This window comes from Urocampus carinirostris, chromosome 12, assembly GCF_059441175.1.
Source record: "Urocampus carinirostris isolate Australia breed hairy pipefish chromosome 12, RoL_Ucar_1.0, whole genome shotgun sequence".
In the NCBI taxonomy this organism is placed as follows: Eukaryota; Metazoa; Chordata; class Actinopteri; order Syngnathiformes; family Syngnathidae; genus Urocampus; species Urocampus carinirostris.
Window position 1 is genome coordinate 40419162 of NC_142360.1, and position 25081 is coordinate 40444242.

General features: G+C 42.9%; 1 protein-coding gene across 1 annotated transcript in view; it reads left to right on the forward strand.

Moving 5' to 3' along the window:
* pfas (phosphoribosylformylglycinamidine synthase) overlaps nucleotides 1–25081 on the forward strand; it is a 36796-nt gene that overhangs the window by 3961 nt on the left and 7754 nt on the right. The window contains exons 5-23 of the mRNA XM_088349921.1: nucleotides 1242–1440; nucleotides 6767–7013; nucleotides 9076–9200; nucleotides 9270–9398; nucleotides 9472–9609; nucleotides 9683–9811; nucleotides 11933–12006; nucleotides 12085–12241; nucleotides 12305–12366; nucleotides 13312–13473; nucleotides 14801–15037; nucleotides 15111–15341; nucleotides 16332–16512; nucleotides 18606–18689; nucleotides 18758–18913; nucleotides 18985–19107; nucleotides 20619–20764; nucleotides 22932–23139; nucleotides 24776–24867. Of these exons, the coding sequence (XP_088206047.1) occupies nucleotides 1242–1440; nucleotides 6767–7013; nucleotides 9076–9200; nucleotides 9270–9398; nucleotides 9472–9609; nucleotides 9683–9811; nucleotides 11933–12006; nucleotides 12085–12241; nucleotides 12305–12366; nucleotides 13312–13473; nucleotides 14801–15037; nucleotides 15111–15341; nucleotides 16332–16512; nucleotides 18606–18689; nucleotides 18758–18913; nucleotides 18985–19107; nucleotides 20619–20764; nucleotides 22932–23139; nucleotides 24776–24867 (2880 nt within the window). The remainder of the gene's footprint in view (nucleotides 1–1241; nucleotides 1441–6766; nucleotides 7014–9075; nucleotides 9201–9269; nucleotides 9399–9471; nucleotides 9610–9682; nucleotides 9812–11932; nucleotides 12007–12084; nucleotides 12242–12304; nucleotides 12367–13311; nucleotides 13474–14800; nucleotides 15038–15110; nucleotides 15342–16331; nucleotides 16513–18605; nucleotides 18690–18757; nucleotides 18914–18984; nucleotides 19108–20618; nucleotides 20765–22931; nucleotides 23140–24775; nucleotides 24868–25081) is intronic.

The following is a 25081-nucleotide window of genomic DNA, read 5'->3' on the forward strand; positions in this document are numbered from 1 at the left end:
CTGCGGCTTATTCAGTGAAGCGGCCAATTTATGTCATTTTTCTAACGGCCACCAGCGGCGCTGGGGTATAAAAGGTAAGAGTAAGACCAGTAGAATATGTGCGCCAAGAAAGAGTGCAACCTCTAAGTTTATGCATGCATTGTCTGTTAAGTAAAGGTACGTTCCGATAATGAGGAAGACGCCCCTGATGGCGATAGTTATGAGGAGGAAGTTGAGGACGATCTACCGTGAATTTCACAATTACGGGGTACTTTTTTTTTTTGACAGGCACGTTTGATGCATTGCGAGCATGATCCTACTAGCGTTTTGGTACCTTTCAAGGGCACGGTTTGGGATGAAAGTTATATTATTATTATTAAAGCTTTGAAAACTCTCTCGGTGTACCGTCTTTCTTCGTAAATATGTGTAACCATGTATAATATGTATTTGCAACTGTATATTTTTGTAATGTATTCATTTTAGAGATTTATTCTGTTATGTGTTCTACGGGCTAATCAAAAAGTAGGGCCAAACGCGAGTTGATGGGAAGTGGGATAAAGCTGAGTTACCGGTAGATCTGTCTGTTGTCGCAGCGGACAATAGTGAATATATATTTTTCCCACCCTTAACTTTGGAAATATACATTTTGTTTCCTTGGATTACTTTCAACGGGACCCGGACTTTACAAGTCTGCATCATACGTTAATTATGGGTATCATTATCCATTCATGATGCCGACTGTGGTTTTAGGATTGTGTACTATTGACTTTTGGATTGTGTCGCTAGGAGGCTAGGACCTTGACTCTGCCTCTTGGCTGGGAGCAAGTGTCTCGATCTATTGGCTTTGTAGTGTATTATGATTTGACCGATAACGGATAATTGATAAAGGATATAGAACAATAAACCTCTACAAAATCACAATCGTGGAACTTACAGCCTGGTCTGGGTTAAACTTGTGATCGTGTTTTAATGCGGGCGCACGCGGCTTATACACAGGTGCGGCTTGTGTAAGTACAAAAGTGGAAAATCACTTAAAAAGTGGTGGGTGCGGCTTATCATCAGGTGCGCTCTATAGTCCGGATTTTACGGTATTTTCGGTTAGAAAAGACGGGCTTTATTTTGTTATGAGAAATCACCTCCCGTCCTCACAAATAAAATAGCAAATTTGGGGTTTGCTTGGGGCTCATTGGGGCTTTAGTACCCGCAGGCCTGGTTCATGTCAGGCCCTATCTTCCCTCTGACAACAATGTCTTCTTTTCAAGCCAAAAGACAGCGGCGACGCGTCCAACTTTCAGAAGAACGTCCAAAATTTGATCAACCACCTTCACGACAGCATGACCGAGTGCGTCTACGAGCGTCCCATCGCCTCCTTCACCGTGGAAGCTCGAGCTCAGCCTGTTTTCGAAGTGGACGTCCTGAAAGAGGGGAGAGCGGCTTTGGAGAAAGCCAACGACGAGCTCGGTAAACCGCTCCTTCTATTTCTTCTTTTTACTTTGCGACATACAGTATACATCAACTTTGGATTCTCTTCTTCACGGCCTTCTAAAATTCTTTGGTAATCGCAGGGGAAATCAAGATTTAGAAGTAAAAATGGATGGTCCTGCAATAGACATTGTATCAGAAATTACGTTTTTAGGGGTCATAATAGACAATAAATTAAGTTGGAAAACACACATCAGACTCATACAAAATAAGGTATCTAAAAGCATTTCAATAATTCATAAAGCTAAATTCATTTTAAACTATAATGCATTGTATTTAGGATATTGTTCTCTAGTTCTGCCATACTTAACATATTGTGCAGAAGTCCTTTTTATCCTCCAAAAAAGGTGCAATTAGAACCATCGAGACATACTCATATTTTATTCCTGCAGTCCAAATGATTAAAATTGGATGATTTAGTCAATTTTTTCACTGCACAACTGCTATTTAAGGTCAACAAAAACAGAGTGCCAGAAAACATCCATCAATGATTCATTCAGAAAAAGGGAAATGATAACTTGAGGGGCTGTCGTGAATTCATAATCCCAAAGGTGAGAACCACCAGGAAAAGTATGAGTGTGTCTGTGTGCGGAGTCAAACTTTAGGAACAGTTTACAAGACGAGATCAAACAATGTCCGACTATTCACGTGTTCAAATTTAAATACAAAAAAACATGACTGGCGGAATACAGAGATGAAGAAAATGGGGTATGAGTGATATGAGACATTAGGAATACAGTGGGATCTTGCTACTTCGCGGTTCGACGTTCGCGGCTTCAGAGCTTCGCGGTCTGTAATGGTTAAAAAAATAAAATAAAAATTTGAAGGGGCGTTGCTGCTTCGCAGATTTTCACTTTTTGCGGGTTATTTCGGCGTACCGTCAGCGGATGCGGGATAAGGCAGCCAGCTGGATGGGGCGGGGGATGGGGGGGATAGTCGGCAGAGGTCACCCCTGGGCCACGCGACGGAGTGAGTTGGCGGACGTGGCGTCACCCTAATAAGGATAAGCGGTGCAGATAATGAGATGAGATGAGATTTTTTTTTTAAAAAATTTTGGAAGGGGCGTCGTTGCTTCGCAGATTTCACTTTTTGCGGGTGGTTTTGGTCCCCATTAACCGGGTCTAAAAAATAATTTAAAAACAATTTTTTTTTTTTTTTTTTCTTCCTAAATGGTTGTCGCTACTTTGCAGATTTTCACTTTTTGCGGGTGGTTTTGGTCCCCATTAACCGCGATAACCGAGGTCTTACTGTAGTAACTTTGTGGTATTGTTGCTATTGTTATATCATAACAGTTATTAATATTATTACAATTGTTGTTAAATCATTGGTGTACTTAATAGGGAAGATGAAGGGGTAGGAAATATAAGCATTTGCTTCTTTCTACCCCTTTTCGAACATATGATGTAACATCATTTTGTTGTTGAGTTATTGTTTTTGTTCTGTTTTTATTTTGATGTTCGAATAAAGTTTTCATTCATTCATTCCTTTTTCAGTGTGGCCGTTGGGTCAGCTGCTGGAGGTAATGGTGTCACATGAGCCTCGTGTTACTACTAGTCATACCGCCGCCATGCTTCTCATTTGCTTGCACGTGCTTTTGTTTGAACAAACGTGCCGGAAGCAAGCATTCATGTGACATTTTGCATGACACGCATTGGAAACTCAAATATATGGATGCTGCAGAAAAGTACTGGACAAAAATAATTTGAATACATTTAAAAATAATGATGGTTGAATGGCGATAGAATAGAATAGAATATACCTTTATTGTCATTGTTACAACATGGGATATATTGTGACAACGAAATTGGACGTGGCACTCCAGGTCCACATTTTACAGTGAGGCTATAGGGAAAACAAAGAGATAAAGGAACAAAGATGTTTGTACTGTCCTTGTTGTATAGGCTTTGTTTTCCTCCAGAAGGGGGTCTATGAGGGGGTGAGGGACAGACAGAGATGGCCGGATCCAACTTGATGTTTGATCTTACTGTACACACGGTCCAGTGTTTTTTTCCCTAATTGCTCAGTCCACGTATTGAATGGATTTGGGAAGTACAGTCCATAAGCATGCCCGATTAAAGTCCCCGGCGACGATAAACGCTCCGTTGGGGTGTGCAAGCTGCTGTTTATTGATAGCAGCGGGCAGGAGATTTAGCGCTATGCTAACGTTAGCATCCGATACAAACCCTGGCGCGTGAAATGTTTTGGAACATACCTGAATCTTCATAATTGTGGGGAGCAACATTAGGTAGACAGATAGATCCTTTATTCATCCCTGTAGGGAAATTAACACTTCCAGCAGTATCCTTGTGTTAAAAATAAAATAAAAGATATAGAATACAAAAATACCCAATATAGTATGTTGATAAACAGCATTTAAATAGTGTTACAAAAAATAAACACTGTAATAAAAATAGGGTAATATGCAAATGTGGGGGTGGGGTTTAAAGTGGGCATTTACTCCCCCGGGTGGAGTTCAAGAGCCTCATGGCATGAGGAAGAAATGATCTCCTCATTCTGTCCGTGGAACAAGACTGTGACGGCAGTCTGTCACTGAAGCTGCTCTTCTGTTTGGAGATGATGCTGTGTAGTGGATGTAGTGAGTTGTCCATGATTGACAGCAGCTAGTTCGGTGCCCGTCTCTCGACTACAGTTGTCGGACTGTCCTGCTCTGTGCCCGCCTTCCTCACCAGTTTATTAAGACGAGAGGCATCCTTCTTGGCGCTGCCTCCCCAACACGCTGCCGCATAGAAGAGGGCGCTTGCCACAACAGTCTGATAGAATATTTGTAGGAGCTTATTGCAGATGTTGAAGGACGCCAGCCTTCTGAGGAAGTCCAGTCGGCTTTGACCTTTCCTGCATAGAGCTTCTGTGTTGGCAGTCCAGTCCAGTTTGTTGTCCAGCTGCACACCCAGGTATTTGTAGGTCTGGACAAATTCTACACCTTCTCCTTTGATGGTTACAGGAACCGGGTGTGTTTTAGTTCTCCTGAAGTCCACCACCATCTCCCTGGTCTTGGTGGTGTACAGGTACTGATACATCCCATAATAGCAGTGTCATCAGCAAACTTCTGCAAACTTAGACATTCTTTTCCTTATTGCTTTTAAAACAATTGCCGTTAGTAAATACCTTTCAATCCCTTACCGTTCCAGTAAAATTCGCTTAAAATCCCAATCCAAGATGTACTTTAAGTAAATTTTTTTGCTGTTCTTGAACTATTTGGAGAATATGGACGCTTTTGGTCTTTTTTGAATAGAATAGAATATACCTTTATTGCCATTGTTACAAAATGGGTTGAACATATTGTGACAAAGAAATTGGGCGTGGCACTCCAGGTTCACATTTTACAGTCAGGATAGAAGAGAACAAAGAAGATGTTTGTATTGTCCTTGTTGCAGGCTTTGGTTTTCTCCGAAGGGGGTATATGAGGGGGTGAGGGACAGACAGATGGTCGGATCCAGCTAGGTGGGGGTAGGGGGAAAGCTCTGTACGCATGTTTGATGTTACTGTACACACGGTCCAATGTTTTTTTCCCCCCTGGTTGCACAGTCCACGTATTGAACAAATTTTGGAAGTACAGTCCTTAAGCATGCCTTATTAAAGTCGCCGGCGACGATAAATGCTCCGTCGGGGTGTGCGAGCTACTGTTTATTGATAGCAGCGAGCAGGAGATTTAGCAATATGCTAACGTCAGCATCCGGTGGAACGTAAACAGCAATCGCAATGACCACAGTTAGCGCTCTCGGTAGATAGAAGGGTCTACCCGATACTGCTAGAAACTCTATTGGGTGAGCAGTGTGTGTCAATGATTCTGCTGTTATTGCAGCGCATAGTCCCCCACCCCTGTTTTTCCCAGAGTTTCCGTCTCGGTCGTGTTCAAATTCACTAATTTTGTGAACGATGGATCTGGCATTGGTCAGGAACACTCTCTGAAGCGCTGGTCTGTGTGGCATCCTTCTTAGCCTAGCTGCTAGGCCTGACCGGCAGCCTCGCTTTTACTTTCGCTCCCTCCGCCGTCTCCCTCGTTTGTCGGGCAGGCATATCACCCAGGGAGATCTCGGTGGTCTCTGTATATCCCTCATTTGATGTTGTGGATGTTATTGTAGTCCTGAAAGGAGTCAAAGGGAAAATATGAGGGATAAAAGAACACTAAAAACAAAAAGACGAACTGGAGAGCCTGAAGCTGCTGCACTCGCGCAAGCCGCCATCTTGGGAACACTCTCAATGTTTCGTCCTAAACTGAATTAATACCTGCAAGTGCGACTAACATGGAGTCATTTGAGTTAGAACACACATAAATAGAAGGTTTTTATTTCTTTTTTGCATTAGAATTTCCTGCAGATGCGTGTAGCATGGGCATCTTTGCTAGAAAACAGGTGAGACAAAAGCTTGAAGCCTTACCTGGCACCTTATTAATTTGATCACAATCTGTAAAACTATACTAATATTTAACGAAATAACAAAAATATTTTGATGGACTCAAATAATATATAAGAATTCGAACAGCCATTTGATACTAGAAGAATTGGCTATTGCTATGTTGGTATACTAAATGTAAAAAAAAATCTACTTTATTTCAAATACTTCTGCAACATATTGAAATGAAATGAAATTGTCAGTATAAAAATATGAAAGTATCAATGCACAGGTGTCAAACAGGCAGCCCGCGGGCCATATCAGGCCCGCTAAGGGATTGAATCTGGCCCGCGAGACAACACTCAGAGAAGCGCAAGAGAAAAACAAGCTGCAGGTTGAAATATGTCAACTTGATGTTGCCAAAGCCAGATGTCTCAAACAAAGACACTGTACTTGTATTTGTTTCTCTCTCTCTCTTTTTCACCCCTTTTCTCCTACTCTCTGTCTCTTTCACTCTCTGTGTCTCTATTTTTTCTCTTCCTTTGTTGCTCTTTGTCTCTTTCTCTCTCTGTGTCTTTCTCTCTTCTCTTTCTCCCTGCCCTTCGCGCTTTATTTTCTCTTTTCTCTTCTGTCTTTCTATTTCTCTTTGGATTTCTTTCTTCCTCTCCCTTTCTTTTCCCCCTCTCTCACGACTTTTTATCTTTTGTTTCTCACGCTCTCTCCCTCTCCCTCTTTCTTTGTCCCGCCCTCTCCTTTTCCCTCCCTCTTTCTCTTATTTCTTTCTCTTTCTTTCTCTTTAATTTACTAGTCCGGCCCCCGACAGAATGTTTGTTGTATCGTGTGGCCCCCGAGTTCAAATGAGTTTGACATCCCTGCATTAATGCATGTTTTGTGAGTTCTCCAATCATTTAAATGCTGAGACCGAGAACTGACAATCTTGCACCAAAAACAGGTCTGGCCTTCGACAGCTGGGACCTGGACATGTACACGACAATGTTCCAGAAGATCCAGAGGAACCCGACCAGCGTGGAGTGTTTCGACCTGGCCCAGTCCAACAGCGAGCACAGCCGTCACTGGTTCTTCCGGGGACGGATGTTCATCGACGGGCAGGAACAGAAGGAAACGCTCTTCCGCCTTATCATGGACACGCAGAAACGCAGCAACGACAACAACGTCATCAAGTTCTGCGATAACAGCAGGTAGGAACGCTCCAAAACTAAATGGTAAACGGTCTGGATTTCTATAGCGCTTTTCAAGTCAATGAAGATCTCCCAAAGCGCTTTACAATGTGCTTCACACTTAACCATTCACACACACACTCACACACCAATAGGGAGTCTGCCTTCAAATGTTTTGAAGATAATCAAGATGCTAAATGGTAAAAGGTCTGGATTTCTTAGCGCTTTTCAAGTCAATGAAGACCTCCCAAAGCGCTTTACAATGTGCTTCACACTTACCCATTCACACACACACTCACACACCAATAGGGAGTCTGCCTTCAAACGTTTTGAGGATAATCGAGATGCTAAATGGCAAATGGCCTGCATTTCTATAGCGCTTTTCAAGTCACTGAAGACCTCCCAAAGCGCTTTACAATGTGCTTCACACTTAACCATTCACACACACACACACCAATAGGGAATCAGCCTCCAAATGTTTTGAGGATAATCAAGATGCTAAATGGTAAAAGGTCTGCATTTCTATAGCGCTTTTCAAGTCACTGAAGACCTCCCAAAGCGCTTTACAATGTGCTTCACACTTAACCATTCACACACACACACACCAATAGGGAGTCAGCCTCCAAACGTTTTGAGGATAATCAAGATGCTAAATAGTAAATGGTCTGCATTTCTATAGCGCTTTTCAAGTCAACGAAGAGCTCCCAAAGCCCTTTACAATGTGCTTCACACTTACCCATTCACTCACACACCAATAGGGAGTCAGCCATGCAAGGTGCCTATCTGCTTATCAGGGGGCATTAGGGATTCAGATTCTTGCCCAAGGACACTTCGACGTATAACACGGAGGAGCCGGGAATAGAACCTGCAACCTCTTGATCCCAAGACGAGCGCTCTGCCTCCTGAGTTAATGCCGGCATAAAACCTGATGTTGGCTGTGATGCGCGACAATTACCGCAAATTCTGGACTACAAGGCCGCTACGAGTGGCTTTAAATACAGTGCTGCTTATTCTATTTGTTTTTGTTTTGTGTGTCGGCACCGAGGATAACGGCAAACTCCTCTTCCACAACACATGCGCTCTAAATACCAGTTTTTCTTACTTTAGCAAAGCTGTTCGGGGTGGAACACATTAGGTAGGTGGAATAGGGAGGGCCGAAGAGTGAAAAGATGTCTGTATTTCTTTCTCTCTCTTTCTCTCTCTCTTTCTCTCTTTCTATACCATGGTAATACTACAAAAGTATTACTGTAGAAATGCTACAAAAATAAAATTGCCTACATACTACAAAAATACTAGAAAAACAGTCCAAAAATCTGACTGCTCGAATACTACTAAAATACAAATTCAATTACCGTAATACTACAAGACGGAAAGAATTATGCATTGAAAAGTGGAGTGCGTAGTCAGAGGTGTTCTTAAAAAGTAAAAATAAATAATTTCTCTACGGGTGGATGCTAACGAGTACACGCTAATAGATACCAGCTAACGACTTTGTCAAGGTTTCTTTATTTTCCTCATGTTGAGATTTTGAGTTTTTCCTTGAATCATCTTGATTCAGCACGGTTCAAACAACTCCGAGCAAAACTGAAAACAGCGCATCCGAAAACAGCGTCAGGCGTGCAGGTGCACACTGGTTCTGCAGCCAAATACGTCTACGGCCAAATTCCCTCTCCCCCAAGCAGTTGAGGTTGGGCTAAAAATATAAAAATGGACGTGAAAGAGTTCATTCTTATGACTGTTTAATCTTGTAGCTTTTAATCGGGTGTGCGGGGTCTAAGAAGCCGACCACTGACGTGTGGGAGACCTATAATTTGGCTAACGGTAGAAAAAATATCAGGCAAAGACTTGTTCAGGTTTTAACCAGCTGCAGCGGGAAGAGTAGCGGGAAGACAAGCCACTGGCTCGTCCACACTCACTCACTCTGTATGTTGAGACAAAGACAAAAGACCACCCCTATGGTAAAGCACCGACAAGGAACATCAAATGATTAGAAATACAAACCTTGAGCAAATACGTCTAAGCCTACTTTACAGGGTGCGCTTTGAAATCCAGAATTGACAGAAGTGCATTATTGTGTGTTTAGTGGTATCAAAGGTATGGAGGTGGAGTGCCTCTACCCCAAAGATACTTCTCAAGCCAGTCTTTATGAAACACGCCGGTCAGTGCGCCACGTCATCTTTACCGCCGAGACGCACAACTTCCCAACAGGTTAGATCAATGACCTGACAATTGATGACTATTTCAATCCCTCACCTTGTTTCTGATGTCAATGCACAGGGGTAGCCCCATTTAGCGGCGCCACCACCGGCACCGGGGGGCGCATCCGAGATGTTCAGAGTGCCGGACAAGGAGGCCACGTCATCGCCGGCACTGCCGGATATTGCTTCGGCAACCTCCGCCTACCAGGTCCACCTGCTTTCCGAACCTCCAGAGTTTTCCTTCTGGGTTCGCCTTGAACGCCTCGGAATATGCTCTGCAGGTTACGAGCTTCCCTGGGAGGAAGACGGAGACCAATGGGAGTACCCCAGCAGCTTTGCCCCGCCTCTGCAAGTGGCCATCGAGGCCAGCGACGGTGCCTCGGACTATGGCAACAAGTTTGGGGAGCCGGTTCTGTCGGGTGGGGAAACCAAACCTATCTAAACGTGACCAAAAATGTAAAAAAAATTGACAAGGGATATTCCATTTGCTAGGATTTGCTCGCTCCTTTGGCATGCGGCTGCCCAACGGAGAGAGGAGAGAATGGATTAAGCCCATTATGTTTAGCGGAGGGCTGGGTTCCATTGAGGATGCACATGTAAAGAAAGAGGAGCCTGAGAAAGGTGAGTTAGTATTTTTTTGTATTTCTTGTTAGGAATTAATTATTAAAATGGTCCGTTGACCAAATCGTTCGAATGAGTTATCTGACTCCGTTAACCAAACACAACCTACATTCACCCAACAATTTATGCGCGCTCGTTTCTTGATGGAAATGAATGAACAAGAAAGCCGACATTTTCACACGGGGGCAGATTTAATTTCATTAAAGATTTAACTAAGTGTACTCCATCGAAAACGGCCAAATTAGTGACATTGGAGGCTGTGTGAAGCCTTCTTCTGATGTCCTTTAGCTCTCTCTTTATTGCCCCACGTCTCCCCGCAAGATGGTGTGCCGGCTCCTCCCATGGGCGTGCCAATGAAGCCCCCTGAGCTTCACCACCTCGGAGAAGAGCGCCGCGATGTCTATGATTCCTCAAAACAACGCCTGCCGTCCTCCGTCAGAGTCCTGTTATCAAAATTCCCTAGTCAAACTATTCTGCATTTGGAACAGCGTGACCTGTCATTGAACTACAGCCCAGTCAGTGAATATCTTGCATTAAACTCAATAAATGTAACTCATATTCAATCATATAAAATCCTTTACAGTCAAATGTATGAAATCCTTCATGCTTTAATCTTTGTCACCATGTCTGGCTGACTCTCACTAGAAATACAAAGTTCTTAAGATAAAAGGCTAACATATTTTAATTGCTACCATTAAAATATTAAATATACACTTCCTGTGGTGTGTGCTGGCCAAGCACAGCCTGGTGGTGCCCATCCTTCTCTTGGCTGATTTTTAGGGCAGGGGTTTCCTCATACCCCATGAAACAGATAGTACTGGTTTCCACGGATAACGGTAGCTGGAGAAACCTCCTGATCTGAGTCTGATACAGCACCTTCATCATCCGGTCACCGTTGTTTTTCAGTGTAAAGCAGGGGTGTCAAATATGCGGCCCGCAAGACGGCGCCAAGAGCGGTGCGAGAGAAAAATGAGATTCAGTTTTAAATATGCCCACATGCTGTCGCCAAATTCAGCGCCACTCACAAAAGAAGCTGTACTGTACATATATTTCTTTCTCTCTTCCTCTCAGTCTTTGTCTTTCTACCCTTTGTCTTGCTCTTATCAGTCTTGTCTTATTTCCTTTTTTCTCTCTATCTTTTTGCCCCTCTCCTTTTTTCTCTGTCTCGGTCCACTCTCTCACATTTTCTCACTTTCAGTTTTTCTTTTATCTCTCTCCCGTTCTCTCTCTCGCTCTCTCTCTTTCTTTCTCTCCGTCTCCCCCGCCTCTTTTCTGTCTTTCCTCTTTGTCTCGCACATTGTCTTCCTCTCACTTTTTTGTTCTCATTTATTCTCTTTTCTTTACTCTCTTTTATCCTCTCGCGCTCTCTGTCTCTCACACTCATACTCTTACTCTCTCTCACTCTTTCTTACTCTTACTCTCTCTCACTCTTTCTTACTCTCTCTCTGACTCCTTTTTACTCTCTCACTTACTCTCTTCATTACTCTTTTTTTCTTCCACTCTCTCCATTACTCTTTTACTCTTTCTTCCACTCTCTCCATTACTTTTTTACTCTTTCTTCAACTCTCTCTCTTACTCTTTTACTCTTTCTTTCTTCAACTCTCTCTTTTACTCTTTTACTCTTTCTTTCTTCAACTCTCTCTTTTACTCTTTTACTCTGTCTTTCTTCAACTCTCTCAATTACTCTTTTACCCTTTCTTTCTTCCACTCTTTCCATTGCTCTTTTACTGTTCCTTTCTCTATCCTCTCTTTAATCTTCTAGTCCGGCCCCTGTGAGTCTTTTTCTCCTACCTTTTTGGCCCCCCAGATAAATTAAGTACGACACCCCTGGTGTAAAGCGTCATCCTGCTCTTCAGAAATGCGCCGGACCTCAGCCTTGACAGGCAGCGGCGTGTACTGGGGGCAAAAATATTTTCTTACAAAACAATGAATATCAAATGACATCTCATATTGTACATAAATATAATCTCTGCTGAGAGTCGCCTGTGTCTTTTAACACCACCCAAAAACATCTTAAAGCTTGGCTTGATACTACCATCCCCAAGTTACTCACATTATAGAAAGTTTATGCAACAATTATTCGTATTGACAAGTGCCGACTCTAATGAATGCATCAATCAGGTATGGAAGTCGTCAAGATCGGAGGCCCCGTGTATCGAATCGGCGTCGGAGGAGGTGCTGCTTCTTCTGTTCAAGTACGTCTGCTCAAACTTTTAAATGTGATGATAGGTGAATTGGGGAATGATGGTCGGAATTGTTCTGGAACACGTCAGGTGCAGGGCGACAACTCGAGTGACAGAGACCTGGGCGCCGTCCAGAGAGGAGATGCCGAGATGGAGCAGAAGATGAATCGGGCGCTGAGGGCTTGCCTGGAAAGGAGCCGCGGCAATCCTATATGCAGCATTCACGATCAAGGAGCGGGAGGGAACGGTAGGTGGAAGGTTCCCCTGTCAAATTATCGATGAAACTCACTTTTTTTTATCTCCATGAAAGGAAATGTTCTGAAGGAGCTGAGTGAACCTGCCGGTGCTGTCATCTACTGCAGCCGATTCAAGGTTTGAAAGTCAAACATGAACTCCGAGTGACTCTTTTAAGAAGAATAGAAATACCCATACCTGTCAAGCTGTAGGTTTTTGCCGTACAAAGTACGTTTATGATGCATTTTAAGACATGTAAGATGTACGAGAAAATCTGTACGGAAAAAGGCAAATTTGTCAATAAAGGATACCATCCGGTATACACCGACGATCACCAAACGGCAAATCAATCGAGTCAAACGAGTTCGCCGCGGTAGCCTCTATCTCTGTATCGTTTTTTTCGTCTCAAACAAAGCGAGCGGTTTAATGCTACTGTGCGTATGCGTCTGCCGCCTAGGGATCTCCCATCATGCATCATTTCGTGGTAGTTTTGTAGTAAAAGGAAGTCCGTCTCTTTTTAGAGAACCGGCTTTTTCGTCTAAACTCATGAAAGGGAGCCGGCTCTCCAACGGCTCACTTGCTTTGATGCATTATATTACGAATGATGATGTTGTATAAAGAAGTTAAGAGAAAAAGGAAGTATAAAAGGAGAAAATGAAAAAAGACAGTTTTGTGGTTATCCCTTGAATCAGTATATTACCAACAATAATTTAATAAAATTTAATTTAATAATTTAAGAAAATTTATTATTCTACTTAATTATATTTGCATGTGTTTTTTTCCTTCTATAGTGAACGTCCACGCGACTTCATTGTTGAATCTTTTTTATAATGAACCTTATTCATGTCGAGCAACTCGGTATCTCACAACAAAATGTTGATTAACAATATATATGATAAAATGAAACATGTACAATATAACATGTTAAACTACATAAAAAAAGACGTTTGAAAAAAATATATGGTGTAAGATTATTTTGTAAGGGAAAATACGACAGTTTGTAAGGGCATGCAGGTTGACAGGTATGAATACCGCAAATGTTTTCCAGTGAAAACTTGATCTAAAGTTTCTGTTTCATTTCAGAAAGGTGACCCTACATTGAGTGTGCTCGAGTTGTGGGGGGCCGAGTATCAAGAGAGCAACGCCCTGCTGCTACGCTCGTCAGACCGCACCTTCCTTGAGAAAGTGTGCCGGAGGGAGAAATGCCCCGTGGACTTTGTGGGCAACATCACCGGTGACGGCAAGGTGCGTAGAACATGTCGCGCCTTAAAATCTCCCACAATACACTTGTGTATTTTTTGCCCTCTTTCAAGGAAGAAAAACCTTTATTCAGCCAGTATAAACCATAAACATGATATATATACAAGAAATCATTTGACATGCGAACCCTCAATGGTGATAAATAGAATAGAGTAATAAAGATATTGTAGTGTATAATACAAGGTAATTATATAGAAAAGTTTAAAAAGAAAATATGCAAATAACAAGACTAGAGTAGAATAGGTCGGAGGAACATCGTTGGCGTAATAATACTTTACATAATAACCTAATCAATTCTCGTTGAACATGGGAATAGCGGAAGGGTAAAAATTATCTTCAAGATGTGTAGTCTTGCTCCTAATGGAGCGAAGACTGCGACCTGACAGCAGGTAATCAAAGTACCTGTGAGCAGGGTGACTGGGATCGTCCATAATTTTTAGTGTCCGTTTTCTCGTTCGTTCGATGTAGATACTATTCAGAGACGGGAGGCCAGTACCTATTATTTCCTCTGCCGTCCTCGCTACTGATCCCATCTTTGACAATTCTTCCTGATTGACGCGACCAAACCAAACTGTGATTGATCTCGTTAAAACGGATTCAATGATAGCACGATAAAAATTGATTAGAATGGATTGACGTACTCCGATTGATTTGAGTTGACGAAGGAAGTAGAGCCTTTGTCTGGCTGACTTTAGAATATCAATAGCATTGACAATCCATGTGAGGTCAGCTGACAAGTGAGTACCCAGAAATTTGAATGAATGGAGCAGTTCGACCTCACTACCATTAATTGACAGTGGCACATGCGGAGCAGGCTTAGTACGGAAATCTCTTATCTCCTTAGTTTTACCTACGTTCAATAACAGATTACTCTCATGACACCAGGTGGAAAGTGAATCAACTTCTGCTCGGTATTCAGTTTCGTCTCCATTTGAAATAAAGCCAGTAACCGTGGTGTCATCTGCATATTTAGCGAATAGTGAATGGTCAGAATTGGGTTGACAGTCATGAGTGAATAGGGAATACAAAGTTGGAGACAATGGACAGCCCTGAGGTGTACCAGTGTTGAGGACAATAGAACATGAATCTTTCTCACCAATGCGAACGAACTGTTCTCTATTGAGAAGGGAATCTAAAATCCAATTTGATAATAAAACGGGAAAATTGAGGTGAAGTTTAAAATGCAATTTAGAAGTAATGATGGTGTTAAAAGCCGAACTAAAATCTATGAATAAAATCCTAACGTATTAATTACTATGCTCAAGATGACTAAGAATTTCATGAATACAAATTGAAATGGCATCATCATCAGATCGTGCTTGTGGACGACAAGGACCCAGGAACAGAGCCGGTCCGCAACGGGCGTCATCCTGTGGACCTGCAGCTGGAATGGGTGCTGGGTAAGATGCCCCAGAAGGAATTCAAGATGGAGCGTTTGAGCCCGGTGCTTCGGCCTCTGCTTCTTCCTGCTGGGCTGACGGTCCGAGACGCCCTCGAGAGAGTTTTACGCTTGCCTGCGGTGGCCTCCAAACGCTACCTCACCAATAAGGTTTGCTGTTAATATTTGTGATCGGAATTTAAAAAAAACACAGGCATATCTTACAATTTGTATGACCGTTCAGGTGGACAGGTCCGTGACAGGATTAATCGCGCAGCAACAGTGCGTGGGTCCCCTTCATACGCCACTGGCGGATGTAGCCGTGGTGGCACTCTCACCTTTCGGCCTGCAGGGGGCGGCGACCGCCATCGGCGAGCAGCCGATCAAATCGCTGGTGAACCCGGCGGCGGGCGCTCGCATGGCCGTTGGCGAAGCGCTCACCAACCTCATGTTTGCCAAAGTCACCGCACTCAAGGTGAGTAGATACTTTGGAGTCAGAAACGGACACATTGAAATCATTATGTTGTATGTCACAATGAGGGCTGCAACTAATTTCGGAGCAGCCCGAGAAATATGCCCCAAAACATGCACAAAAGTACACCGAAGTTTTGACGGGAGGGAGAAGCTGTTTATTTATCTTCGTCAGTGTCCAAAACAGAGTTCTCATTCGTCTAAGAGACGATCATCTTTTTTATACCTTCAGACAACATTTCATGTTACGCACTTGTTTTTTCCTCAATGTGCATGCTTGACAATGTCTTTTCAGAATGTTTCTGTCCTCTTTCAATTCTCCAAAGTTACACAATTTCCAAGAAACTCGTTGGGGTCGGCCTGACACATCCCAATTCCTGACTTGACCCCTTGTTCAACGCCAAGCAGAATGTTCGCTTACATTTAAACCCGGGAGAAGCAAGCCTGGAATTTCCCATTTTAAACTAATGTGTTCTCCTTATGTCAAGCTCGACTCTAATAAACCACAACACTAACTGCCATTTTGATAGTTGATTATTGAAAGAACATACTAATATTTTTTTCCTGCAGTCCAAATGATAAAAATCTTTCACTGCACAACTGCTATTTAAGGTCAACAAAAACATAGTGCCAGAAAACATCCATAAATGATGACTTAAGGTGCGTTAGTGAATTCATAATCCCAAAGGTGAGAACCACCAGGAAATGTATGTGTGTGTCTGTGTGCGGAGTCAAACTTTGGAACAATTTACAAGACGAGATCAAACAATGTCCAACTATTATGGACATACTCAATGCATACCCTATGTACTATGTATACTCCTATGTAACATTATTTGTTGTTGAGTTATTGTTTTTGTTCTGTTTTTTACTTTAATGTTCGGATAAAAATTCATAAAAAAAAAAAAATACTCGTCTGAAAAATGACAATTGTTTTTTTTTTTTTCCCCAAAATCGTCCAGCCCTTAAGCTCTAGTCACAATATGTGTTTTAGGATGTGAAGTGCAGCGGGAATTGGATGTGGGCCGCCAAGCTTCCAGGCGAGGGGGCGCTCCTTTGGGACGCCTGCCAGGCCATGTGCAAGGTGATGGGGGAGCTGGGAGTCGCCATCGATGGCGGCAAGGACTCGCTGAGTATGGCTGCTCGAGTGGGGAAGGAGACGGTCAAGGCTCCAGGTATGCTTGCAGAATAACTCTCAAAGGTTTGTCTTTAAGGAATTTAACACCAGTTTCATTATTTAATCTTTATCATGAATTTATTACTCAATATTTTTAACGGCTGGAAACATTAATGGCATTAGATAAGATTTTTCTGTTTTTTTACATTGGATACCAGTGTTCTGGTTTTCCCGCGTCCCTGCGTCTTAGACGCATCATTTTTGCTGGGGATGCATCGTGTCAAATCAACGTGCGTCCCCCGGACGCAACTTTTTTGACACAGAATTGTCTTTATTACCAATTACATTTTTTTCAAACAAAGATTTACCGCACTCCAAACTTTTCGTCAGGCAGATCCGCCATTGTTGTTTTGGTCTCGCGGTTCGAGTTTTCGTCTGCATGCCGATCTCGAGTTGTGTAGTGAAAAGTCCGTCTCTTTTTAGAGAACCGGCTTTTTCGGCTCAACTCATTCAAGAGAGCCGGCTCTCCAACGCCTCACTTGCTTTGATGCATTCTATTACGAATGATTATGTTGTATAAAGAAGTTAAGAAAAAAAGGAAGTATAAAAGGAGAAAATGAAAAAAAGAGGTTTGTGGTTATCCCTTTAATCGGTATATTCCCAACAATAATTTGATGCAGAAAATGAATTCATAATTTGATGATTAAAACTGAATGAATATATAGATTTATATTATATATTTGTCGCCGATTTACAATTTCAACCTGGATAACACAAAATTTTGGGGACCCATAGATCTCTGTTGGGACCCATAGACTTTTGACAGCTCAAATGAACACTGGACATCTACAAAGGAGATTGCATAGTATGCAAGTTCATTATTTTGACTATTAAACTTGATTGTTATTCCGACTATTATGCACTGTTTACATCCATTTCCCTATCGGCCAATCATCTTGCTTGAGAACCTCATAAAAAAAAAAAAAAAAAAATCATGAATATTTTATACCGATCACGTCGACTGATGTGTTTTAATCATAAATGGAGATTTCTGACACGCTTCTAGCTTTTCACCGACGTGGGGTTTTAAGTGTCATTCCTGACCTAGGATATCTGAATTGAGGGTGGGTGGATGGATACAATTATCGATATTACTGATACTGAGCAAGTACTCGGATCAAATCGATACTATTTACCTGGGATCGATACTTAACGCCTCAAAGAGCCGCTTATATATGTGGAGAGCGGCAGTCCTTTTCTCTCTCACCCTTGGCGTAACTCTGGGGCCACACGATAGAACAAACATTCTGTCGGGGGCCGGACTAGTAGATTAAAGAGAAAGAAAAAGAGAGATAAAGAAATAAGAAAGAGGGAGGGAAAAGGAGAGAAGGCGGGACAAAGAAAGAAAAAGAGAGAGAGAGGGAGAGAGCGTGAGAAACAAAAGATAAAAAGTCGTGAGAGGGGGGGGAAAGGAAGGAAGAGGAAGAAAGAAATCTAAAGAGAAATAGAAAGACGGAAAGAGAGAAAAGAAAGCGCGAAGGGTAGGAAGAGAGAAAGAGAATAGAGAGAAAACGAAAAAAAGCAAGTTAGAGAAAAAGAGGTTAGAAGACCGAGAGTGAAAGAGACAGGAGGAGGAAAGGGGTGGAAAAGAAATAGAGAGTGAGAGAGAGAGAGAGAGAAATAAATACAAGTACAGTGTCTTTGTTTGAGGCACCGGGCTTTGGCAACATCAAGTGGACATATTTCAACCTGGAACTTGTTTTTCTCTTGCGCTTCTCTGAGTGTTGTCCCGCAGGCCAGATTCATTCCCTTAGTGGGCCTGATCTGGCCCGCGGGCAGCCTGTTTGACACATCTGGTGCAGATACTGAAAAGGAGGGGACCAAGTACCAAGCCCTGTGGCGCGCCACAGGTAACACTAAAAGGCACAGAGGTCATATTACTGTCTAACTTGCACAATGCATCCTATCTGAGAGGTAGGATTAAAGCGTCTTGAATCTCCTTCAATTTCCTCAAACTGAGGTTTTTGAGTTTTTCCTTGCCCCGTTGTGGGTTTCAGATCAGGGAATGCTGTTATGGTGGTCTGTGCAGCCTTTTGAGACTTTTTGTGATAAAGGGCGTCACAAAAAAACAGGACTTGACTTGTATTTCAGGAGCTTTGGTCATCTCAGCCTACGCAGTTTGCCCAGACATCAGTGCCACCGTCACGCCTGATCTTGAGGATCCAGACGGGAAAGGTAATCTGCTGCTGCACACGCTAAAATAATGCCCAACTTGACTATCTTTACCCTGTGTATGTATGCAGGGGTGCTCCTGTGGGTCCCTCTAAGTCCGGGCCAGCACCGCCTGGGAGGTTCAGCTCTGGCTCAATGCTACGCTCAGCTGGGAGATGTTTCTCCTGACCTGGAGAGACCGCAACTCCTGGTGGCCTGCTTCAATACCATCCAGTTGCTTATAAGTGGTCGGTTAGCATTTCCTGAAGATTCCCCCCTGAAACGAATTCTGTAGATGTGATTTTATGCACGCCTCCAGACGGTCTGCTGAGCGCCGGACACGACATCAGTGACGGAGGCCTGGTTTCCTGCTTATTGGAGATGGCGTTTGCAGGAAACCGTGGAGTTGACGTGGATGTGCCGTCTCTTGGAGCTCCAGGAGGTGAGTCATGGAGTTATGCACTTCATGAGCGTTATTAGAATTCAGAGTTGCTTCAAATGAACGTGAAAAGATTGACATATGCAAATTATTTGAACAATCAGACATCAGAGACCCAGAAAAACTGTTTTTGTTTCGTTTTGTCTTGATTTTTTTTTTTTGTCCCTGCTATTTTTTCTTTTTCTTTGATTTTTTTTCCCTTGCTTTTTTCTTGTTTCCTCATTTCCCCCCTTTTATTTCTTTTTTTCTTACTTTTCCCTTCTTTGATCGCTATTTTTTGTTTCCTTTTTTTCTTTATTATTAAAACGCACTTGTATGCTTGTCTGTGTCGTAAGGCGGCCGCAGCAGAGGCCACCTACACCCTATCGTGCGGTGCGCCCTGTATATATGAATAGAACCAGCTATGGAGAATACACCTTATAACACTGTTAAAATGGTGATTGGTCTGCATTTCTATAGCGCTTTTCAAGTCAATGAAGGGCTCCCAAAGCGCTTTACAGTGTGCTTCACGCTTACCCATTCACACACACACTCACACACCAATAGGGAGTCTGTCTCCAAACGTTTTGAGGATAATCAAGATGCTAAATGGTAAATTGTCTGCATTTCTATAGCGCTTTTCAAGTCAACGAAGACCTCCCAAAGCGCTTTACAATGTGCTTCACACTTACCCATTCACACGCACACTCACACACCAATAGGGAGTCTGCCTCCAAACGTTTTGAGGATAATCAAGATGCTAAATGGTAAATTGTCTGCATTTCTATAGCGCTTTTCAAGTCAATGAAGACCTCCCGAAGTGCTTTACAATGTGCTCCACACTTACCCATTCACACTCACACTCACACACCAATAGCAGCCATGCAGCCATGCAAGGCGCCGACCTGCTTATTGGGGGCATCAGGGATTCAGTGTCTTGCCCAAGGACTCTTCGACATATACCACAGTAGAGCCGGGAATCGAACCTGCGATCGCTTGATTTCAAGACAAGCCCTCTACCTCCTGAGCTAATGCCGCCCCACTGTTCACCCCATGGTCGTGAAAATACGGTATTTTGATATTGCAGTGTAATATTAATATTAACTGAGTGCACTGCAGGAAAGAGGTCTAAATCGAGATAGGAATGAGTGGAGAGGTGTTGTAAAAGGATAGTGGGATGTTTGGACGCGTTCTAAGGGATGGGCAGGGCACACCCGTATGATGCGGTAGGGGTAAACCAGTGAAAAGCTGTCGGGCCCTGCGTTCTTGTGTCCCGTTTCATCTGGAGGGATGAAAGCTTGACCGACTTAGGTGCCGAGGTGCCTAACTTGTTTGTGTGTTTGGGCATTTGGGTTGGCCATGGTCCCTACTGAAGGATGGCATGCTTTTGGCAAAGATGAAATGGAGGAAATTCCTGCAGCACACTAATGCACCCAGTTTGAAAAACACTGGAGTAGAATAAAGAAAGCCAAAATGTACATTTCAGGGCCATCCTTGCAAGCGTCCATATTAAAGTATCTCTATTCCTGTCACAGTTATGGAGCTGCTCTTCAGTGAAGAGCTGGGTCTGCTTTTGGAGGTGGCCGAGGTCGATGAAGAAAGCGTATGCCGCAGATTCCTTGACGCCGGCGTCGCCTGTCATCATATCGGACGAACTAGTGGTTTTGGCCCCGAGGCTATGGTGAGATCTCTTTCTACTCCTGTAAATGGTCTGCATTTTTATAGCGCTTTTCAAGTCACTGAAGACCTCCCAAAGCGCTTTACAATGTGCTTCACACTAACCCATTCACACACACACTCACACACCAATATGGAGTCAGCCGTGCAAGGCGCCTACCTGCCTATTGGGGGCATTAGGGATTCAGTGTCTTGCCCAAGGACACTTCGACATATAACACAGAGGAGCTGGGAATCGAACCTGCGACCCTTTGATCCTAAGACGAGTGCTTTACCTCCTGAGCTAATGCCGCCCTAAATCACATGTTTTGAGAAGTTATCGACAGATTATTAGTATTGAGAGGAGGTCGGAACCGATATTCATCTCCTGTAAAAGCTTAAAAATTGGCGCAAGAAATTTTGAATAATGCAAAAAAATATATGAATTTGTTATAAATTCAAATAAAACTTGAATAGCTCTCTGAAACCTATTACAGTAAATAAATTGGAATTTCCACACAACTAACATGATTAATATTTCACTTAGTACAGGCAATAAAATTGGACTTGGCAGAAACTTGTATAAAACTTTAAATATCTCAGATTTTTTGTTTTTCAGTAAAAAAATTTAAATGTCAATACAGATAACATGACTTAAATAAACCTAAAACAAAAGTTTTAGAGCCAGATTGACTAATTAATGTATTGGTAAAATCACTGAGCCCTCTCAATCACATACACGCTTGATTGACCACCTTATGTTATGATAAGAGCTAATATATCAGTCTCTGTCAATGTGCCTCCCTAAATCAAGTTTACTACTTTTGTTACTTGGGGCGGCAGTAGCTCAGGAGGTAGAGCGCTCGTCTTGGGATCAAAGGATCCCAGTTCGAATCCCGGCTCGTCCGTGTTACATGTCGAAGTGTCCTTGGGTAAGACACTGAACCCCTAATACCCAATAGGCAGGTTAGCGCCTTACATGGCTGCAAAGCCGTTTTGGGGAAATGTGGAGCACATTGTAAAGCGCTTTGGGAAGTCATTGACTTGAAAAGCGCTATATAAATGCAGATCATTTCATTTCATTCAATAAAAAATTGAAATGTCAATACAGCTAACATGACTTGAATAAACCTAAAACAAAAGTTTTAGAGCCAGATTGACTAATTAATGTATTGGTAACAGCTAATCACTGAGCCCTCTCAATCACATACACGCTTGATTGACCACCTTATGTTATGATAAGAGCTAATATATCAGTCTCTGTCAATGTGCCTCCCTAAATCAAGTTTACTACACTTTTTTTCGCTATCTGTTATTGTAACATCCATTTTGGCCTGGTCACTCTGGAAGGGGGATGACCTCATGTGCGGTCCCTTCTCAAGGTTTCTTCATCTACCTCATGTTGAGGTTTTTGGTTTTTCCTTGCCCTCATGTAGGTTTTAGTTCAGGGGATGTGTCATAATAGTCTGTGGTTTGCAATAATCTGTGCAGCCTTTTGCGACTCTTTGTGATTAAGGGCGTCAAAAATTAACATGACTTGACTGAGGTTTTTGAGTTTTTCCTTGCCCTTATGTAGGTTTTAGTTTAGGGGATGGTGTCATAATAGTCTGTGGTTTGCACAGACTATGGTCTGTGCAGCCCTTTGAGACTCTTTGTGATTAAGGGCGTCAAAAATTAACATGACTTGACTGAGGTTTTTGAGTTTTTCCTTGCCCTTATGTAGGTTTTAGATCAGGGGATGTGTCATAATAGTCTGTGGTATGCAATAATCTGTGCAGCCTTTTGCGACTCTTTGTGATTAAGCGCTATACAAATAAACATGACTTGACTTGACTATCTTTTCATCACTCAAACTTTTCTACCACCGACATTTTAAAATGACAATATTATGAGAGGCATGATTCACATTCATGCATGTCAGGACAAGTCGGGGGGTTAGCAGAGCTGTCGGAAGACTGCAGTGCGTAGAGTCAGAAAAGCTTTTGCTTCAGTGGTCCCGCTCCGGTCACTTATCCAATCAGAAGGCACGTGGTGGGTAGCAAGGAGAGAGGCGGAGTGGAGGAGTAGGAGCGACTGAGACGTAGGGTGTATTTGAGGCTTGATAGTCGGCCCGTCAAACGAATAATCGGTCAATTTCTACTTTTAAATTCTTCCGTCTTCACTTCGTGTTAATACTGCTGCTACTTGACCAGGTTACGGTGCGCGTGGATGGTCGAGAAGTGCTGAGGGAACGCTTGCCCGTCCTCCGGGCATCGTGGGAGGAGACGAGCTTTCGGCTAGAACGTCTGCAGGCCGACGAATTATGCGTTCGACAAGAAGAAGATGGGCTTTCCAGAAGAACGCAGCCCAATTTTAAAGTCACCTTTGACCCGACGGAGATGCCGCTTTGCAAGCAGCCAGGTAAAACAAGTCAATATCTCTTTGTGATTTGAATGAAGGAATGAAAACTTTATTCGAACATCAAAATAAAAACAGAACAAAAACATGAATTCGTGTGTTTTACTTTATAATCAATACAGGATTAAAACCCAACCAAACTCAGTTTTGCAACCACTGTATTTTTAAATGTGCAAACTCGTGGGTTTGCCTGCGTTGTGCTGATGAATACTATATATTGAAACCGGAGAACAAACCCTTAAACATATAAAAGTAGTTAACTTTATAAACTTTGCTTTGTGTTTTTTTCCCCTAAAAACTTCAGTACTGTCAAATTGTGAATTCCCAATTCCCAAATGATCTATCCATCCATCCATCCATTATCTGCACCGCTTATCCTCAGTAGGGTAGCGGGGGTGCTGGAGCCCATCCCAGCTATCTTCGGGCAATGGGCAGGGGACATCCTGAACAGGTTGCCAGCCAGTCACAAGGCACTCCCAGGGACAATTTAGACCAGCCAATGAACCTGACATGCATGTTCTTGGAATGTGGGAGGAAACCGGAGTGCCCGGAGGAAACCCACCCAAGCACGGGGAGAACATGCAAACTCCACACAGGAGGTTCGATCTCATGACCTCAGAACTGTGCCGCACGTGCGCTACCCGCTGCTCCGCCATGCTGCCCTGTATTGCACTAATGAATCTAAAAAAGGGGTGGAAATTATTTTAAGACACGTCCCCTTTTTATACTTCAGATGATCTGTACAGGTCTTTTAGACTTCTAGTGATTAAGGGCTACACAAATGAGCATGACTTGACTCATTATGTCGCCATCATGTGGACGTTATTGGAAAACAAAAATGTCCTGGAAAAAGGCTTTTGCTTCCTTTAGCATGAGAAGTCTTACTTTGTCGGCAGTACAAAGCACCTTCCCCTTACCTTTTGTGCTCTTGTTGGCCTTGAGGTTTTTGTTGATATGATGGGTTTCAGAGAAAATCGAAAGTGAAAAAATACTTGAGTAATGAAGGTTGGTCAAGCTGTTTTTCATTCTTGGACAACAATGTTATTGACACACAGGCAGACATAGGCAAATAAAGGGATGGGGTGACGGTCATTAGAATGCACAACACAAAATAGGCAAAAACTAAACTCATATAGGGCAGCACGGCGACGCAGTGGTTAGCTCGTGTGCGGCACAGTTCTTAGGTCATGAGATCGAACCTCCTGTGTGGAGTTTGCATGTTCTCCCTGTGCTTGCGTAGGTTTCCTCCCACATTCCAAAAACATGCATGGTAGGTGAATTGGCCGGTCCAAATTGTCCCTAGGTGTGAATGAGCGAGTGAGTTGTCTGTCCCTGTGTGCCCTGCGACTGGCTGGCAACCAGTTGAGGGTGTCCCCTGCCCACTGCCCAGAGATGGCTGGGATTGGCTCCAGCACCCCCGCGACCCTACTGAGGATAAGCGGTGCAGATAATGGATGGATGAATAAACTGATACAGCAAGGGTTTACTGTATTTCAAATGAAGTGACTGATATTGACTAAAAAGGCACAAATATAACTATTGAAGTTATTTGCTGTATATCATCCCTCCTAAAAGTTTTTCATTCAGTTCTGGGTTTTGTTTTAAAAAAAAAAAAAAATGTCTCTGTATTTTCCTCTAGCGGCGCTGCAACCTCGTGTGGCAGTGGTCAGAGAAGAAGGCAGCAACGGCGATCGAGAGATGTCAACCTCCCTCCACATGGCAGGATTTGAGGTTGCTCTTCTTAAACCTAAATAATCATGAATCTGAATTTAAAAAAACGATCCTTTTAATCAGGGGTCGGGAACCATAAAATCGAATATTTCAATGTTTTGATTTCTCAGCTGTCGCATATATTTTTAAGACAAAAGTAAGTACCCACACCTGGTCCCCAGACAAAAGTTAATTCTTCAGTGCATTTTATTTCATGACGTGACCTTTGATGGTT